We start from the raw sequence: 21,667 nt of genomic DNA, 5'->3' as shown, positions 1-21,667 counted from the left end.
TTCTTGTCATTCTTTATTTTAACCATAAGAATAACTTCACCAGCTATATCTAATCTTTGACCATTATAGGTAACTAGTCTTCTTTTGGTTGGATTTAATCTTTTTCTAGATATTTGTCGATAGACATGGTAGGGTAACACATCAGCTTGCGCTCCACTGTCTAATTTAAATTTAACTTTTCTGTCTTGAACACCAACTTTGGCTTCTATGTTCCATTCTAAGGTATCTTTACTATTGGTATTATTTTCTTTCACCATTGATATGTATAAATTATCTTCATCATTTGATTCATCAATAATTTCTTCATTTACCATACCAAGAAATAAATCTTCATCAGAATTGTCTTCAGTAAATTGGTCGACTTTCTTGGTCCTGCACATTTTACTAAAATGACCTAATTTATGACATTTGGTACAAGTTTTACCATATGCTGGACAATCATTATATTTATGATTGTAACCACATCGTTGACAAGTTTTGTCAAACTTCTTCTGGTTTGTTGGCTCATATTTATGTTTTGTTTCTGTATGTCTTCTATTTTCATCTTTTCTTGGATGATTATTTGTTTTTCTCCCTTTTTTACTAAAGGCATCAACGGTTTGGTGACATACTGCAGTAGCGCCTTCTTGACCTTTAGATGTCATTTGATTCATCTGTTTAGTTACATTTTCAAATGTCCTGCATTCCTGTATGGCTACTTCTAATGTTAAATTTTTATTGGTTAGTAATTTCTGCAGCAAGACTGGACTACTTATTCCTTCTACTATCTGATCTCGAACACTTTCGTCAGACATCTCACCATAAGCACAGCTTTTTACTTGTTCCTTGATTTCTGTCAAAAATTCATCAAAATCCCTTTTCTCTTGCTTTATATTTCTTAAAATATGCCGTTCATAAATAATATTTCTGGCACCAATAAAATAATCATCAAACATTCTGATTAAATCTTCTATTGAGGTTTCATTTTCACCCTCTTCTTTTATTTGGAATGTGGAGGCTATTTTCCTTCCATCTTCACCAACAAGATGCAGCAATCCAGACCTTTTAACATCATTTGGTTGATTCCTCGCTCCAGAGGCTGTCAGGTACAACTCAAATTGTTTCTTGAACGAAGTCCATGCTTCCTTCTTATTTCTACTATTTGTCAAATCTAATGACTTGGGAGGTGGTAGATTCTGCATACTTGCTGTCACTTTAAACTTCTGACACCATGTAAGTTGTTTGGGGTCTTATTAAAGACATTATTAGTGTTCAAACAGGTTATTTATTAATTAAAATATAATTCAGTGACTATTTAGTCAGCCATCATTGTTTACAACTCTATTATCATACTACAGCGCCACCTGGACACAGACCACTAATTATTTACTTAGGGAGTCAACTTGTATTGTCTATATGTATTAAACTATTAATATCAACAGTCTCCACGTTGTGAAGCAACCATTGTCCCAATACTTTGCACCAAATTTGATAAAAAAAAAACCTCTAACATTTGTTACAAAGGAAAACTGCTAATTAATGAAAGAATAAATGGACAGTCGATAGGGTACCCATAATTTACACTAAATTTGAAATATGATTAAAATCGATAGGGTTCATCGTCTTATGGCCCCCATACTTCACACCAAATATGAAATTCAAAGGTTAGCTTTAATGTGTGAAGCTTTGAATTACAGACATGCTTGTTAAATTATTTCAATTTAATGTTTGGGCGACGTTTTGCATTGTTTTCAGACCATATTTTGTTTTAGAATAAAGCTAGACACAGAGTTTTTTGTCTTGTGGCACAAATGCTTCGGAGCAGATTTTAAATAAAAAATCTTGAAAAACTCTGCGCTCTAACGCGTTCACAAGGGAGCGCTGCAAATCAATAAGGTTCATTGTTCCGCCGAAAATAAATAGGGTTCCTCTCCTTGGGACACTAATGATTGAAAAGAAATTTGAATGATAGCCACACAAAGTGTGGAGATACGCCCACGCAGTGTCTATGCCTCAACAGCAGATTATTCAAAAGGAAAACTTGGTTGTTTAATAAATTGAATAAGGATCTAGCATTCATCAAGAAATCTAATCTCTATCGTGTTCACATGCTTGTTATATCGCTAGGACAGAAATCTTATATTGCTGAAAATTAACCGGGGTCATCCTTGTCGCGGAACATCGAATATCGAAAATCTGTTAAAAACAAGGTTTTCAAAGAATGGAGAGTATAACTCCGGAACCGAAGGTCGCTAACCATTGAATATCAATAAATTTCATGACCCCAAAGCTTCACACAAAATTGTAAAAGTGAAGCCTCTATGACGTGAACAAGGCTTTCAGGGAGCGGGCGGCGAGGGGGGCGGGTATATTAAGGAACAGAAGGTCACAGAATGCTGAATATCGATAGGGTTCGTCCTCTCATCGTCACATAATATTTGAAAAAAAATACGGGCGGAGGGGGGGTTATATTAAGGAACAGAAGGTCACAGAATGCTGAATATCGATAGGGTTCGTCCTCTCATCGTCACATAATATTTGAAAAAAAATATGGTCAAAGATGGTAACCTTCGAACAGAAGTTTGCGGAGTACTGAAATTGAAAGGTCCTAGTGCTTCACACCACATTTGAAAAACAAAATCAGTTAAAAACTGTAGCCTCTATTGTGTTAACAAGTTTTTAGGAAAAGGGAGATAACTCCAAAACGACAAGGTGTGCTAGAAGCTACAGGGACTGTCCTCTCATGGCCTCAATGCTTTACACTAAATTTGAAACAAATCCGTTAAAAACTGTAGGCTCTATCGTGCTATTAAGGTTTTGTGTGTGGGGGGGTAAATACGTTAATATGTTAAAACTATGTGCACACATAAAAATAACCGAGATCTCGAGAAAATCTACACAGGATGGCAAGATCCTGAGAACATTAACTCGAATTCTGGAGATCTTTAACACGGAATGGGAGATTCTCGAGAAAATTATTAGGGGATTTCGAGAACATTAAATTGAGTTCTCGAGAAAGGATCGCATGATCTCGAGGTCTTCTACAAAATTTTGCATGACCCCTTTACGCTTCTGTAGTATGCCTTTGATACTTATGTTGGTAGTATACTAAATTATGGTGCTGAAATCTGGGGGTTTCACAAAGCACCTGAAATTGATAAACTACATTTTTATTACCTAAAATTGATTTTAGGTGTTAAACAATCCAAGTATCATGACCTGCTATTATTTGAATTGGGTAGATATCCCTTACAGATCTTAAGGAAAATTAAAATTTTTAAATATTATATTAAACTTTTTTCTACTGAAAACGACTAACTTAGATGTTGTTTAACTGACATGTTTAATAATAATGATAACTGGATTTGTAATCTTAAAAAGGAATTAGATTGTTTAGGATTGGGGTATTTGTGGCAAAATGTTGACAAACATTCAGTGTTCATTTTTAAACAGAGAATATTTGATATCTTTAAACAGTCTTGTTATGGCAATATCTGCCAGTCTCCTAAAGGAATCTATTATCAACATGTTGTTTTAAATTTTACACTCCAACCGTATCTTTTAAAGCCTATAAAGCCTATATTATTGAAACATTTAACTCGTCTACGCTTATCAGCCCATAAATTATATTTATCAGCCCATAAATTATATATAGAAACCGGTTGATATACTAAAGTGCCACATGATCAACGACTATGTACATTTTGTCAACTTGATGAACTGGAAGATGAATTTCACCACGTTAATTTGCCCATCATTTGAGGATAAACACATTAATTTTATCAAGCTGTATTATTACACTAGACCTAATATAACGTTTTTTAAATTCTTTCAGTTACTAAGTACCAGAAATATAAAAACTTGTATAAACTAGGTAAATATTCCAAGTCAAAGAGACGATGAAACCCCCACACTCGAAAAAGTAGGAGGGCGGAAAATTCCCCTGTAACAATGTGGTCCGGTTTGGATCTCAGTGATGCATCTGAGGGAGAGCAGGAACCAGTCCGTGTAGAATAGATTAGTAAAGATAATCCCCCAGGAACAAACTAGATCAACACTGTGTGAATTTAAATCAGTATAATCTTCACCAATATGCGTTTCGGGCTAATAGCCCTTCATCAGTTGGCAATTTGAACAATATTAAAAAATAATCCCAGATTAGTGGTATATATACAAATTTTGGGCGCATGCGCCTTAAAATAAATTGGGATTAAATAATCCTTAGGTTAGGATTATTATTTAAAAGATTGAAAAAATAATCCCTATACTGGGATTAAAAAATGTTGAAAATTAAAAGATGTAGAAATTTAATCCCTGTACTGGAATTATATTAAAAAATCAGTGATCAAATTAAATTTTTCTGCTAACTGCTTCCAGGATTCTTCATATAGGTCTGGATCTTCTTGAGTAGGGTTCATTACGGAAACATTTTCTTCTTTCTGTTTTATTTCGGGAACATTTTCTATCAAGTGACTATTGTCAGGTAACATCAATGGCGGCCGTTTCCTTAGAGACGAATACGTATAGTCTCGGTCATCCGGAACCTCCTAGTCTTCAAACGTGCAGAGGTAGAATAGGCCTATACGTATGGAGTTTTATGCGATCGGTCTTAAAATGCGTGGTTATGAATTCAAAGGGGTAGTTTCATAGCTAGTGGTTCAACTCTGGATCGTGAAATCGGTGATGCTGATAGGCGGTAGATATCGTATTGCGAGTGAATAGGGGGGTTGTTGGTCACCTCTATGAATAAAAATAATATTCTGTAGTCTAGAGGGCCACGGGAGGAAAATGTACGAAGTATAGCTTAAAGGTGAAGTTGTCAGAATAACAGTTTCTCTAAAACGGATGCTGTAAAAATAGACCATAGATTTGGTTTCAATAGGTATTCCTCGATCTGGTATGTACTGGCGGTATTTATTCTTCTTTAGGTTTTTCTAAATCAAATCCAAGTGTGTATAGATTGATCTTCTAATTTCTTTGTTATTGGTATAGTGGAAACTTTAAATAAAATAAGTGTGAGTTCTTTGCCAAAATTTTGATGCGCCGCTTCCCAACGTATTTGGAAGCGACTCGGGAAATCCGGTGTTTGTGGTAAAGTCTTGCTTTGATTTAATCCTTTAGGTACAAAGTGTTTTTCTATGGATAAATTCAGGAAAGTAATGTGATTTTCACATTTCAGTAAGTTGAATCGGAGTTTTCTAAAGACCCGTAAATACAGGACAAGATTATCTGGAAGCTTTTTGCTGTTGGTAAAAGTAGTGGAAAAAAAATGTTTCAGGTTCGATATCGTTTCTAGGTCGTTTATTCGGATTTTCTTCTTCCATACCGGTGGTGATTGGTGATAGAGAAAGTACGCTAAGGTAGCGCTCAGGTGTCTCTGGAGTGTGAGGGGATCCACAGAGGATGCTGGATCGTCCGAAAAAAGTGAGATAAAAATTCCAAGTCAAAGAGACGATGAAACCCCTACACTCGAAAAAGTAGGAGGGTGGAAGATTCCCCTGTAACAATGTGGTCCGGTTTGGATCTCAGTGATGCATCTGAGGGAGAGCAGGAACCAGTCCGTGTAGAATAGATTAGTAAAGATAATCCCCCAGGAACAAACTAGATCAACACTGTGTGAATTTAAATCAGTATAATCTTCACCAAAACGCGTTTCGGGCTAATAGCCCTTCATCAGTTGGCAATTTGAACAATATTAAAAAATAATCCCAGATTAGTGGTATATATACAAATTTTTGGCGCATGCGCCTGAAAATAAATTGGGATTAAATAATCCTTAGGTTAGGATTATTATTTAAAAGATTGAAAAAATAATCCCTATACTGGGATTAAAAAATGTTGAAAATTAAAAGATGTAGAAGTTTAATCCCTGTACTGGAATTATATTAAAAAATCAGTGATCAAATTAAATTTTTCTGCTAACTGCTTCCAGGATTCTTCATATAGGTCTGGATCTTCTTGAGTAGGGTTCATTACGGAAACATTTTCTTCTTTCTGTTTTATTTCGGGAACATTTTCTATCAAGTGACTATTGTCAGGTAACATCAATGGCGGCCGTTTCCTTAGAGACGAATATGTATAGTCTCGGTCATCCGAGGTAGAATAGGCCTATACGTATGGAGTTTTATGCAATCGGTTTTAAAATGCGTGGTTATGAATTCAAAGGAGTAGTTTCATAGCTAGTGGTTCAACTCTGGATCGTGAAATCGGTAAATATTTGTCATATGCCGATAAGCATCGATCAGAATTGTTAAAAAAATAATGGAATTAAAAAGGATGTAGAAAGCCTTAATGATTATAACCTAAATGATGTTTAGTATAATTAACCATAATATTAAATTACTAATTTTGATGACATTATAGTAGATATATAATATAAATTTCCACTCTCAACTTATTTACTTTGTTATATTGTACATACTATAGATTATGTAATTATATGTATACTGATGAATTTTATGCTCAAAGTAAATAAAGAACTGGGTCCGTATTCAAAAGATATCATAAGTCTAAGATAGACATTTAACTACTAGATTTCACTTAAATATACATTAACTTCATGTAAGTTACTGGTAAGTGGTATTCAAAGGCAGTGTTAAGTATCAAATTTTCCCTTAAAGTTAAGCTGTCTTAACTTATAAGTGTTTAATCTTTTAGTGGTATTCAATGGCCAGTTTAAGTGAGAAAAATCCACTTAACTTTAAGTGACCTATGGGAGGTACCTTAAAGTTAAGTGAGATAATAATGACTTCTTTTGACCGAAGTACACAATGTAGTAACAGGGCCGTAATGGCGATTTCAAAAGTTAGGGAATTGAGATTGAAACAAAGACAATATCGCTGAGCTCAGTTGGCATCAAACGTTTTTTTGTCATCATCAGCCTTGATTTTGTAGAGCCATAATAGCGTATAAGGTTACTACCACCCAAATGGTTACTATCATGTTTGTATTGCTTAATCAATCATGTTTGCCACGACTGTCATATAATAAAGTTTGATGCGTTAATTTTATTTGTAAATTGACTGCGATGACATTCCATTGTAGATTTCAGAAAATATTAATACGGCCGCGAGAAGCAAGGCATGGTTTATTTTTCACAATTCATTCCCATCTACATATTTGAAGTATATGATGATGACTGCTGACCAAAGCGTGCCACCAATGATTTACAATGTACCGTCATGACCAGGCCTTTTGGATTCTAAAGTTTAGGAACTGACACAATTTCTATGAATTTCTCAAATGATAGATTTATAAACAGCACTGAATGATTTGTTCAGTTTACCTTTAAAGCCAATAGCCCTGCGTATTGCTTATATCTTATTTTCTATTCGTTATAATAAAGTTTACAATATCCATCATTATACTACCACTATTTGATAACTGCTATTGAAATCTTTTTTTTTTTTTTTTGAAAAACATCTATACGAAATCAGCTGTTCCGGTAAAAGATGCGTACCATCATAATCATATATAATAGTCATACTATTTTCGTGCATTACAATATAATATTTCGACAAACATTTTCCTAGTAATAACAACCAAGATTTTAATAGAGTATAGTGCAGTGCTCTTAAGGGGACATAACTTGCGTCTTGCGTGCAACGTGAGTAATTCGTGATTTTTGGCAGTGGGGGTTATTCCATAAGTTAGAAATTCATGCTTTTTGGCTAATGGTGGTATTCCATATTTTAAGTGTGCAGTTAAGTTTTTCCATAGCCAAGTATATGCTAAATACTTGGTAAAGTGGAAAAATTGAGTATTTTTACTTAACTTTAAGAAAACCTTTGAATACGGACCCAGATATAATGTAAAACAATACTTAGTTAATGCTGACCAACCAGTGATATCCCTTGATTACTTGTACCTAAAGGGAATCAAATTTAATTAAGGATTACAAAGTTTAACACTAATAACAACATTCAATAAGACCAATTTAACTGAAAATTAACACAAATTGATTAATGGATAAGTTGTTGTGGAAATGAAATCAAATGAAATGGGGTTTAACGTCCTACTGTTCTGCTCCTAAACTGGGTTAATGAAGACGGGCATACACCATACAGTGTGCTATGAAGGAAATTTTGCCCGGGCTGCGGCGGTACAGCCTTCTCTTATATCGAATTCCAACTGCCAAGGGATCTTTTACGTGCACGCCAATATGTACACGGGACCTCGGTTTTTCGTCCCATCCGAACGACTAGACAGCTGTCCTTGTCAGGCCCTCCATTCTGCATTACTGACAAGGGGAAACCACGCCGGAAAATCTGGATGAACTTTCTCGGCCAATGCAGGGATCAAACACCCGACCTCCAGGCTAGCGAGCCAGCATCTTACCCACTTAGCCACGTGATCCCCAAGTTGTTGTGGAGTATATACTATGATTTTAATAATGACAAACGTTCCAAGAAGACGAAATTTGATAAAATGTTATCAACGACCCCTTTCACTGAAATAAACACAACTGATTAATGAATAGATTGTTGTGGAGTATTTACAATGATTTGACCAGGTTTTATTAATCACAACACCCCAAGAAGATGAGATTTGGTTGGTATTATAACGAAAAATGATTGATATATGCGTGTTGATGCAAGTGATTCTACTGATATATACGAAAAACCCTGCACTGCACAATGACTGCACAAATGATCAATGGTCTCCTGAAGGCTGACTATTTAAAATAGTGAGTAGTACTTTCACTGGATGTTATAGTGATTTAGAAAGGCAGGATTTGAACTATTAAGTGCATTGAAATTCAATAACAGCAGGCCTGAAAAGCAAAAATAGTTGGCAATTATTAATTATCATGTGGACGTATATTGTCGTTGCCACTGTCTGTTTGGACATCCGGACGTCCACAATTGTTTGTGGACACTCAATAGGTCAAAATTCTTATCCGATTTTGACGAAACTTGAAATATAGGTTTATCTCCAAAAGATGTTGGTTGCTTTCGATATTGGCATGTATCAGACCGAAACTTCATGGATTATGGCCCCTGATTGTACAAAAAATCACGATTTTAGCTTGTGGACCCTATAGAGGGCACAATTTATATCCGATTTTGTTGAAACTTGGAATGTAAGTTTATAACCCAAAAATCTTGGTTCTTTTCATTATTCGCGCATATCGGATCGTAACTTCCTGAATCACATTTTTAGCTTGTGGACCCTATAGAGGTCATAATTTTTATCCAATTTAAAAAAAACTTTTAGTATATCACCGTTACACCCGAAGGATGGCTGAGTTCGAAATTCGTGAAAATCAGCCCAAAACTGACAGACCAAATGGCCGCCCCTTGTTCTCAAAATAGTGAAAAAAATATGGTATATCAATGTCGTGGACCCTCTAGAGGTCACACTTTTCTTCTGATTTTGATGAAACTTGAAATGTAAGTTTAAAACCCAAAGATCTTGGTTCCTTTCCATATTTGCGCATATCAGATCGTTACTTCCTGAATTATGGCCCCTGATTTTACGCAAAATCGCGTTTTTAGCTTCAGGTCCCTCTAGAGGTCACACTTGTTATCCAATTTATAAAAACGTTCAAATAGATCACCGTCACACCGTAATTTTGATTGAGTTCGGATTTTAAAAACGGTTTAAATGTATCACCATTCCACCATAATGAATGTTGAATTCGAATTTCGGGAAAATCGAAATGAAACTACCCGACAAAATGTCCGCTCTTTAGTCTTTGTACACAAATTGTGTAAAAGTATGCAATACGAAGGTTGTGGACCCTCTAGAGGTCACAATTTTTATCTGATTTTGATGAAACTTAAAGGGACAATAACACTCTTGCTGGCTTGACAGCTTCAGAAAATAAATAATAGCCTTATTCTAAGCACTAGATGTTTAAGTGTCCTACCTGTTGTGTAAATTATCCATTACATCCTATTTTACTTGTCCAGAGGGTTCGAAAATATTTTTAAATCCAAGTCACATTTGAAAAGGTTTACGTTAGGCTTTTCAAATCATTTAGTTGAAATTTTCCAATTTTTTAAATTAGGTGTGTTAAGATGGAATTTGTACCATCAATTAATTGGAATATTGTAAAATAGTACAATTTGTTGACCAGAATAAAGATTGGGACATATTATTCAGTTACAACAAGAGTGGTATTGAGCCTTTAAAACATATCTTTTTATCCCAAAGATCTCAGTCCCTTTTGATATTTGCGCATTTCAGACCATAACTTTCTGGATTATTGCCCCTGATTTTACAAAAAATCCCATTTGTTTTTACCTTGTTCTCTATCCATCTCTTGCAAAATGTGGGCATATCCTGCCTGGCAGCCGCTGGTTACAAATTATAGTGGTCATTACAAACTTAAAATTGGTACTAGAATATTGTTAAGTATTAAATATGATCAATTAAAAATAATTATGCTTAGCCTTTGATTATGTGATAAGAGTATCATACGCCCTGGGGGGGGGGGGGACAATATAAGCAACAAGAGGGTGCACCGATTGCATGAAGCCATTCAAATACGACGACACAAACCAACGATGAACAGAGATCAACACGTTATTATGATCAACTATAGATATATTTATGATAACATAATTTAATTTATAGTAAATTTGTGATCAATAACGGAAATGATACATTGTCATAATGGACGTTTACACCACTGGAGATATACAACTGTTATCACTGATAAATCCATCTGGATTTTACAGACTCTGAAAACATTACGACCTAAAACCGATGAGTATTAACAATTATGTAACAGTAAACATGTCACCTGATTGAGTCCACATGACAACAAGGTGGCTCGCTAAAGAGTTAAAACATTATCCAACCATATTATTCAATAATGTTTATGGGATTTTGATTATTTGAAACCTTCTTTTTCATGGACATATTTACAAAGGACATATTTCGTACCCTGGATTGTCATTTTTAGATTAGTCTTATTTTTGACATTATCCAGCTGCAGCTGTGTTCTAACTAATAAGATGCTTTCATTCCTCTTTTTAATAAAGATTATCCCATCACTCGTCCATGTAGATGATATCTTATTTTCTTTTTGAAGTTGCCTTACCTGGAAAGCTAAGTTAGATCTTGTTTTAGTTAGATCTTCGTTTATGTAGATATTGTGTGCCTGGAATATATCAGGGATAGTTTTGTTCTCGATCACTGGTACATCTGGTACCTCTGACTCCGTTTAGGGACGGGGCATGAAAGACATGTTGATGTTGACCTCTTTGGACCTTGATCAGCTGTGTAACCCCGTAGAGACTTTAGGTTCTTTGCTTGTTTAAGGAATTCACAGTTAGTGTAATAGCCTTTGAATCTGCTGTTGATTTTTCTAGGCTCAGACTTGGCCCCAGGGGGGAATAATTTTCCAACTCTGTCACTTCTGTTTATGTGGTCACGAGTGATATTAATACTTGTAACTTCTGTTTATGTGGTCATGAGTGATATTAATGCCAATAAGTTTAGCTACCTGAATTACAATCTTGTCTGTGTCTTCGCCTATACGTTCGGTGATACCAGATATCCTAACACCTTCCCGTCGTCCATATTGTTCCAGCTCATCATTTTTATCTTTCAGCTCTTGAATAGCCTGATCCTAGGACTGTACTTCAGTCTCTAACTTGGTTATCTTTTCTTCTAGAAAGTTCATTTTTTATACGGCCACATTTTCATGTGGATGTATATTGTTTTCGCCATTGTCCGTTTGGACATCTGTCGGTCCACAATTTGTTTGTGGACTGGACACTCTACAGGTCACAATTCTTGTCCGATTTTGACGAAACTTGAAAATAGGTCACCAAAAGATCTTGGTTCCTTTCAATATTGGCATGTATCGGATCGAAACTTCATGGATTATGGCCCCTGATTGTTTGAAAAATCACATTTTTAGCTTGTGGACACTCTAGAGGTCACAATTTTCATCTGATTTTGATGAAACTTGAAATGCATGTTTATAACCCAAAGATCTTGGTTCTTTTCCATATTTGCGCATATCAGATTGTAACTTCCTGCATTATGGCCCCTGATTGTACGAAAAATCTTGTTTTTAGCTTGTGGTCCCTGTAGAGGTCACAATTATTATCTGATTTACAAAAACGTTTGAATATACCACCATTACACCATTATGTTGTTTGAGTTCGAATTTCGTGAAAATCAGACCAAAACTTGTGGTCCCTCTGGAGTTAAAAATTATTATCTGATTAAAAACTGTTCGAATATATCACAGTTACACCGTAATGTTGGTTGAGTTCGAATTTTGTGAAAATCAGAGAAAACTGCCAGACAAGATGGCCATCCTTCTACGCAAATAGTGTAAACATCTGGTATATCAAGGTTGTGGATCCTCTATAGAACACAATTTTGAGTCGATTTTGATGAAACTTGAAATGCATGTTTATAACCCAAACATTTTGGTTGCTTTTGGTATTTGCACATATCGGATCGTAACTTCCTGAATTATGGCCCCTGATTGTACAAAAAATTGTGTTTTTATATGCCCATATTCTCATGTGGACGTATATTGTCGTCGCCTCTGTCCGTTCGTCCGTCCACAATTTGTTTGTGGACACTCTACAGGTCACAATTCTGATCTGATTTGGACGAAACTTGAAATACAGGTTTATCTCCAAAAGATCTTGGATGCTTTCGATATTGGCATGTATCGGATCGAAACTTGATGGATTATGGCCCCTGTTTGTACGAAAAATCACGTTTTTAGCTTGTGGACCCTATAGAGGTCACAATTTTTATACGATTTTGTTTAAACTTGAAATGTAAGTTTATAACCCAAAGATCTTGGTTCCTTTCAATATTCGCGCAGATCAGATGGTAACTTCCTGAATTATGGCCCCTGATTGTACGAAAAATTGCGTTTTTAGCTTGTGGACCCTATAGAGGTCATAATTTTTAACCAATTTAAAAAAAACATAATATTATATCAATGTTACACCCTAAGGATGGCTGAGTTCGAATTTCGTGAAAATCGGCCCAAAATTGACATACAAAATGGCCGCTGTTCATTCTCAAATAGCGTAAAAATATGGTATATCAAGGTTGTGGACCCTATAGAGGTCACAATTTTTATCTGATTTTGTTGAAAACTTGAAATGTGAGTTTATAACCCAAAAATCTCAGATCCTTTCGATATTCGCGCAAACCGAACCGTAACTTCCTGAATTATGTCCCCTGATTGTACGAAAAATCGCGTTTTTTTCTTGTGGACTCTATAGACGTCATAATTTTTATCCAATTTAAAAAAACGTAATATTATTATGTCACTGTTACACCCTAAGGACTGTTGAGTTCGAATTTCGTGAAAATCGGCCCAAAATTGACAGACAAAATGGCCGCCGTTCGTTCTTAAATAGCATATAAATATGGTATATCAAGGTTGTGGACCCTATAGAGGTCACAATTTTTATCCGATTTTGTTGAAACTTGAAATATAAGTTTATAACCCAAAGATCTCGGTTCCTTTCAATATTCACGCATATCTGACCGTAACTTCCTGAATTATGGTCCCTGGTTGTACGGAAAATCGCGTTTTTAGCTTGTGGACCCTATAGAGGTCATAATTTTTATCCGATTTAAAAAAACATATTAATATATATAACCGTTACACCCTAAGGACAGCTGAGTATAAACCAAGTGATTGTATCCATAATAAGTGTTCTAGTATTATATCATAAATCAATTGCTAAATGCCTCTCAAAGATTTTTGCATTATGTCTCGCCAGCACATCAGTCAAATCAGTAATTTGTTTTCATAGCATTTCAGTGTATATGTATTAAATAGGCATTTTCAATTTTAATGAAAAGCTAAATATAATTAGTATTTAAATAACATTTTGAAACCAGTTTTGTAAATAAAACTTAAAATGTTGAAAATTAAAATATTTAGATCTCTGCAGTGGATTGGTAGTTCTGTCTCAAGGTTTAAATGCAAGAATAATAGGCATTGCTAACAGTAGCCACATGGTGTGTGACTACTATACATTTGTAGTACCAGTACATATTGAATTAATAATATACAAATTTTTATGTTCACAGAAAGACAGGTATGTAGAGAGAAAATTGGTGAACTTTTATCAGAGAAAGTTTTATTTGTAGCCGAGATTATGAACCGACATGAGTATGTACCTAAGACTCCTAATCAGTCAGAATTGGATCTGATTTTTGATACTAGCTTCCTTGATGTACAGCCTTATTTATATCGTGTAAGTCTAAACAGTGTTTATATTAAACATTAAAAGTTTTATAAGATTAGAAATATAATTTGGGAGCAGCAGGTTTTGTATATTCTATGATTACAGCATAATTATGTAGTATCAATGATTAAATAAATTAAATGCCGCTGCCCTGGCAAATTACATATTCATTGCACTTGTGGTGACTCATTCACTTCAAGTTTACTTAAATTTAAACTGAATCCAAATTGAATGGCAGGCTTTGGCGTCTGGTTATTCCAGTCTACACCAGTAGAATTATCCTGTGAGATATATTCAGCCTCGTTCATGAAGTTGCTTCATTACAAATGGCACTCGAAAGCATTCTGCATTTTCATTTTGTCTTAAATATTGGATACCAGAAGCCCATCTTTTTCGCGATAAGATAACAACATCAATGTGGATTTAAATTGACCAATAATCGTATATGCAATGTTGAAGACTTGGGATAATATTGAGTTAGAGACTTGCTGTCTTTAATGGATCTTTTTCATATTTTGCTTGAAGCATTGGGGTCAGTGATCCCAATCAATATTCATAATCCACAGCTTTCCGTTCCTGAGTTACCCCCCTTTGCCAAAAAACGTGTGAACACGATAGAGACTATAGGTTTTAACAGATTTTTTTTCAAATTTGATTTGAAGCAATAGGGTCATAAGAGGATGAACCCTCGAGATTAGATTTTTTCAAGGATCCTAGATGCTTATCCAATTTACTCAATATCCAAGTTTTCCTTTCGCATAACCTGCAGTTGAGACAAATCTGCTGTGTGGGCTTTTTCCACACATGGGGGGTTGGATGGCTGAATGGTTAGCACGTGCGTGCTGTATCATCAAGTCTGTCATTGAGTCAACTGGCGTGTTTTCGATTCCCTGGTTGTACGTGACAAGGAGTAAGATCGTTTGTCCAACCTCGTGGGTTTTCTCCCACCCCTACGTGCAAGCGAATTATTTTAATAAAATTGAACCATATGTTAGTCCTGAAATGATCTAGTTTGTGTCGAGTGGACGTTAAACCCCATTTCTCTCTCTCTCTCTTTTCCACACATTGCTTGGGCAATCTTTGGTAATCTTAAGGACTACTATTACAAGGTGTTTACATCTGCTTCCAGCTTATGGTTGTGTCATAGATGATATGTTTGATACACATAGTGTGGCTCTTTTGTCAGTCTAAATTTGCACAGATTGATTTTAATGTAATACTGTTTCTTTTCTTCAGATTTCCCATTCAACAACTGAACCTAGTTCCACTTCTGTTGGCATTTCTATGAGGAAATTTCTAAAAGATACACTAGCCTTGTGATGATAGATAATTCCATTTTTAGAGACAATTTTAACAAGTTTTTATTGACACTATGGAGATGCTTGGTGATTGGTATATAATATAATACTCCCTCATACTTTTCACTGAAGTGAAAGAAAGTGTTAAACTGCCATTTTCCTGTATATTATTTGTACAATGAATATTTATTAAGTAATCACCATTTTTATACGCCCACATGGAAATGTGGTCATATATTGCCGTCGCCCCTGTCCGTCTGTCCACCGTCCACAATTTCTTGTGAACATTCTACAGACTACATTTATTATCTGATCTTTTTGAAATTTATATATTTTGTTTATGTTTAAGCCTATTTATTTTCAACAATTTCCATTAATTATTTCTAGAGTTATAGGCCTTGTTTCACTTTGTAGAACCTTGTGAACACTCTAATGACAAAAGTTATCATCTGAACTGTATTAAATTTATATGCATTATTTAAATTAGTGAAACGAAAAAGCCTACTGAATTTCAGCAATTTCTGTATATTGCTTCTAGAGTTATAACCCTTGTTTCACTTTGTTGTACTGTGTGAACGCTCTAATGACAAAGGTTATTATCCGATCTGTATGAAATTTATATGTGTCTTTAAATTAGTGAAATGTAGAAGCCTATTGAAATTCAACAATTTCCATTAATTGCTTTTAGAGCTATAGCCCTTATTTCACTTTGTAGAACCTTGTGAACGCTATTTCGACAAAAGTTATCTGATCTGTATGAAACGATATCAGTGTCTTGTAAATGCTCCCTTATCTACAAAACAATAAATATGTGACAACCCTTGTCGACTGCGCTGCTGTGGGCACATGTTTTGTTGCCTGGCAACCTATTTTTATACGCCCACATTTTCATGTGGACGTATATTGTCGTCGCCCCTGTCAGTCCGTCCACAATTGTTTGTGAACACTCTACAGGTCACAATTTTTGTCTGATTTCAATGAAACTTGAAATATAGGTTTATCACACTAAGATCTCTGATCTTTTCGATATTGGCATGTATCGGACTGTAACTTCATGGATTGTACGGAAAATCACGTTTTAGCTTGTGAACACTGTAGAGGTCACAATTTTGATCTGATTTGGTTTAAACTTGTAATGTATGTTTATAACCCACAGATCTCGGTTCCTTTCAATATTAGCACATATCGGACCATAACTTCCTGAACTATGGCCCCTGATTGTACGAAAAATCGTGTTTTTAGCTTGTGGTCCCTTTAGAGGTTACAATTATTATCAGATTTAAAAAAACGTTTGAATATATCACCGTTACAATGTAGTGTTTGTTGAGTTTGAATTTTGTGCCAAAACTGCCGGGCAAAATGGCTGCCCCTCGTACACAAATAGTGTAAACTTCTGGTAAATCAATGTTTATCCGATCTCGATGAAACTTGAAATACATTTTTATAACCCAAAGATATTGATTCCTTTCGACATTCACGCATATCGAATCGTATATGATCATTACACACTAAGATCTTGGTTCCTTTTGATAATCGCGGATACCCGAAATCGCATTTTTATACACCCACATGGAAATGCGGTTGTAGATTGCCGTCGACCCCGTCCGTCGTCCACAATTTCTTGTGAACACTCTACAGACTACATTTATTTTCTGAATGTTTTGAAATTGATATATGTTGTTTGCCTTAGTGAGATAAAGAAGCCTATTTAATTTCAATAACTTCCGATAATTTCTTCTGGAGTTATGGCCCTTGTTTCACTTTGTTGCACCTTGTGAACTCTTTAACGACAAAAGTTATCAACCGATCTGTATGGAATTCATATGCATCATTTAAATTAGTAAAGCAAAGAAGCCTATTGTATTTCAGCAATTACCGTTAATTACATCTAGAGTTATGGCCCTTGTTTCACTTTGTTGAATCTTGTGAACGCTAGTCTAATGACAACAGTTATCATCCGATCTGTTTGAAATTGATATGCATCATTTAAATTAGTGCAGCGAAGAAGTTTATTGAATTTCAGCAATTTCTGTCAATTACGCCATGAGTTATGGCCCTTGTTTTACTTTGTTGAACTTTGTGAACGTTCGAACGACAAAAGTTACCATCAGATCTGTATGAAATTTATATGCATTATTTGAACTAGTAAAACGAAAAAGCCTGTCGAATTTGAACAATTTCTGTAGATTACTTCCCGAGTTACGGCCCTTGTTTTAGTTTTTAGAACCTTGTGAACCCTCAAATGACGAAAATTATAATGTCATTTGTATGAAATTGTCTCTTAAATGCCCCTAATTACCTACAAAAGAATAAATATGCGACAACCCTTGTTGACCGCCCGGACGAATTAGCTGCTGTGGGTATATGTTTTGTTGCCTGGCAACCTATCTTTATCTTGTGGATTCTATAGAGGTCACAATTTTTTTCCGATTTTAAAAAACGTTTAAATACATCACCATTCCACCATAATGAAAGTTGAATTCGAATTTCGGGAAAATCGACATGAAACTGCCCAACAAAATGGCTGCTCTTTGTACGCAAATTGTGTAGAAGTGTGTAATACCAAGGTTGTGGACGCTCTAGAGGTCACAATTTTTATCTGATTTTGATGACCCTAAAACATATCTTTATATCCCAAAGTTCTCAGTCCCTTTTGATATTTGCACGTTTCAGGCCATAACTTTCTGAATTATTGCCCCCGATTGTACAAAAAATTGTGTTTGTTTTTAGCTTGTTCTCTATCTACACTTGCAAAATGTGGGCGTATCCTGCCAGGCAGCCGCTGGTTATACATGGCGAGACCTTTTTAATTTCTGTCAAAAATTAAATTGTCAATTTCTTCTGTGGGGTGACAGTATGTCTTCGTTAATATATTTGCTCAGTATATATTAACACAGTGACCCCAAAATTAATTAAAATCAGTAAACAAGCTGACTTTTACTCAATCCTTTGAATAAAAAATGTAACCTTAAAGAGCTTGTCCCATCATTAATGAAATAACACATCAGATAACCCAATGAAATGCTTTATTTTTACCTTAAAGAAGTTTAGGTCCTTTACTTTAATTAGGTCATATATATTGAAATGTCCATGGTCCGTTCACATTTTTATACGCCCACATTACAGTTAGGGCATAGTATGTTGTATGTTATATTATCTTTATTACAGGGATGAAACCAATGAAAAAGCTGTTAAAGCATGTCTTTACATTATTTACATAGTCATTTCCTTTACCTTAAAATATTTAGTAGATTTTAAAGGAAAGTTATTAATGAATTATTCTTTAAACAGGATTTGTGCATTCGGGGTTAGATGGAAATAGTCACTCTTTTCTTTGAGCCGGATGACTTGCTGTGAGCTAGCATATATTGTATTGGCATCCAATACTGTGTTATTGCTCATCATGACATTTTTGTAATCAAACACATTAACATTGCTATCCCTTTCTGTTTATGTGTGTTTGTTGTGATGCTCCAACACTTACTATTATAAAAGGTTTTTTTTAGTCTACAAGACTCAGGCTCTGTAGACAATGTGCCAATCTCAATCACCTATGATAAGCTATTCTTCTGACAAGAATTGTAATCATAAAAGCATGGACTGATCATCTGCAGAGGTTTGGACAATCATGTGGACAATCATGCACAGAACATGGGGCATATAGAGTATGATTGTACTGTACCAATCACATGGCAAACATTCAAATGATATGAATGTTTTCTTTGAAGAAAATAGGGACAGTTTCTAAGGGAAAAATTTTTTTTTTTCATTAAGAAGAAAGGCACAATGTATTACTAGCAATAATAATAATGTTCTCAGTCAGAAAGTTTTCTTATCAAGCTTAAACCAGTTACCGGTACATATGTTTAAGATATATTTGTATCAAACAAAGGCATCGATCTAGACAAAAGGGAGGGTTTTCCCCACAATGTTTTTAGCAATCATGCAATATAATATTCTGGTAGAAGTGCCCAATAATTTGCGCAAAGTTTTTAAATAATTTAGATTTTTCCAGTTCATTCTAAATTATGAAGGTAAATATAATATTAGACAAAAGCTGTATTATTCTGGCAGGGGTTGCTTTCCATACTAAAAATTATGGAGTCTGTATGCCTATGGTATCATATTACTATACATTAAATGAATGTAAATTGTAAATGATTGTATGTATAGCATGTCTACTAGGCATGATTTAATGTTTGTTTATTAGTTGTAACTGTAAATATATGTTTCTTGGACGTGCCATGTAGTTTTGCTTTATATTTATACAGTTAGAAAATGACAGAAGTTCAGACATGATAAGTTACAAGTAACTCATGGTTTCCTTATGATTGGCTACTCTGTTTAAGCTGTAACTGGTAAGACCAAACATAGCACAATTAAAAATGTTTTACCTGTTGTCAATTTCATTGGATTTTATGTGCTAATTTGCTTTGTGGGATGACAACCTGTGTACATTGAAAATATTACTTTTACAGATAAAGTGTGTTCTTGTGTTGACACAGTAAACAAAAATGAAAATAAAATTAATAAACAGAGAGCTTGTTCTATCACTTAAAGTAGCTAAGTCTCTAACTCAATATCATCCAAAGTCTTTCACATTGAAAACACGAATTATTTGTCAATTTAAATCAACATTTGTTTCAAGGGACAAGAAAGAACAATGCCTGACATTCCTCAAATTATGTCAAAAGGTGACGCAATATTCTTATCTGGAGTGCATGTGCAATAGACTGGAATCTAGAGATTACCATTAAATTGAGACTTCTGGTGTATCTCGCCGAACATACTGATTTGAAATTAGTAAAAACGGAAACGATTGAATGTAAATCAGTTTATATATATTCAGATTACATGCGACCAATTTCTTGTCAATATCTAGGTCCTGAATAGTAGCAATTTAGCTCCTTTAAATTACACATCAGATCCACCCAATTCAATACTCTTTTTTCATACCCCATCTTAATAATCATCTGGTTTTCTTATATCATCTACCATTGTGATGTTTAAATTTTGTGTATGTAGGTGATTAATATTTTCTATATATTTAATTGCGTGTATATAACATAGAAATAAACAGAAACTGTTTTTAGCTGTAGATATTAAGTACATGTAAGAGTAATTACAATCTTACATCAAATTATATATATATATATATATATTAGCTTATTATTATTATGTAAATTCGTATATGTAATAATCATGAATTTTTATATTCCCATATTGAAATTTGGTCATATGTTATCCTTACTCCTGTCCATCGGTTATTGTTTACTAGAGCGTGAAGTTATTAACTTGAAATTTTATACACAGTGTAAAAGGTCATGAAACACAGTGTTTATGTTCATTTCTGATAGTTACTGGCAGAGTTATGGCCCTTGATCAATTTGAAAAATCTTGTTGACACCCTAGAAAGTTATCATCCAATTGAATTTTTACACAGAGTTTACGTTCATCACACAAAGAAGCCCATTTGATATTTTTACTGCCAGAATTATGACCCTTGATCTTTTTGAAAATACTTGTGGACAATCTAGATCACAAAGCTATCTTTTGATTGCCGTTACATTTATAAACGGTGTTTATGCTCATGAGCTGTAGAAGCTTAGGATTACTTTCAGAGTTATTGCCGTTGATCAATTTAAGAATCTTGTGGACCCTCCAGTGGCTAAAGTTATTTTCCTGTTGAATTAAACTTGTATTGTAAAGCTTAACATCAGGAAAAACTAGAAGCTAATCAAATTTAATTATTTCTGATGATTACAACATGGGTTGTTACCCAGAAAAGAATAAATGGGCCACAACTCTTTAGGACTGCACAGATGACTTAGCTGCTCTGGGTGTTCATTTGGTTGACTGGCAACCTATATTTATTGATGTATTGATTTTAATTATGCAATAAATTATATATTTGTGTCTATTATATTGTTTTATTTTCGAAGCAATTTTAAGCTAAATCCATAATTTTGTCATTTTTTTTATGAAATCATTTAAATGATGGATATAATTTGTATGCATATCTATAACATATCTTTCCTTGTGGGTAGCTTTAAACTAAACATGAGAGAAGCAAGCAGTGTCCCACATAACAACATGATGTTAAATTTTCGTAAAATTTACGTAAAAATGGTCTGTCAGTTTACCATCATTTTGCTCATCTTTTTAACGATAATTTTACGTCAGGAAATGACGTAATGT

The 21,667-nt window shown here is 34.5% G+C and overlaps 1 protein-coding gene across 1 annotated transcript in view; it reads left to right on the top strand.

The window, feature by feature from the left end:
• The window catches only part of LOC126825427 (autophagy-related protein 101), a 53,666-nt gene extending 32,277 nt beyond the window's left edge, over window positions 1-21,389 (top strand). Inside the window, exons 8-9 of the mRNA XM_050555119.2 lie at window positions 14,014-14,180; window positions 15,408-21,389. Coding sequence (XP_050411076.1) covers window positions 14,014-14,180; window positions 15,408-15,491 — 251 coding nt within the window. The 3' untranslated portion in view covers window positions 15,492-21,389. The remainder of the gene's footprint in view (window positions 1-14,013; window positions 14,181-15,407) is intronic.
• Window positions 21,390-21,667: the final 278 nt, after the last annotated feature.

This window comes from Patella vulgata, chromosome 6 (assembly GCF_932274485.2).
Source record: "Patella vulgata chromosome 6, xgPatVulg1.2, whole genome shotgun sequence".
Classification (NCBI taxonomy): Eukaryota; Metazoa; Mollusca; class Gastropoda; family Patellidae; genus Patella; species Patella vulgata.
The sequence above is the reverse complement of the archived record's forward strand: the minus strand, read 5'-3'. Positions and strand labels throughout refer to the sequence as shown.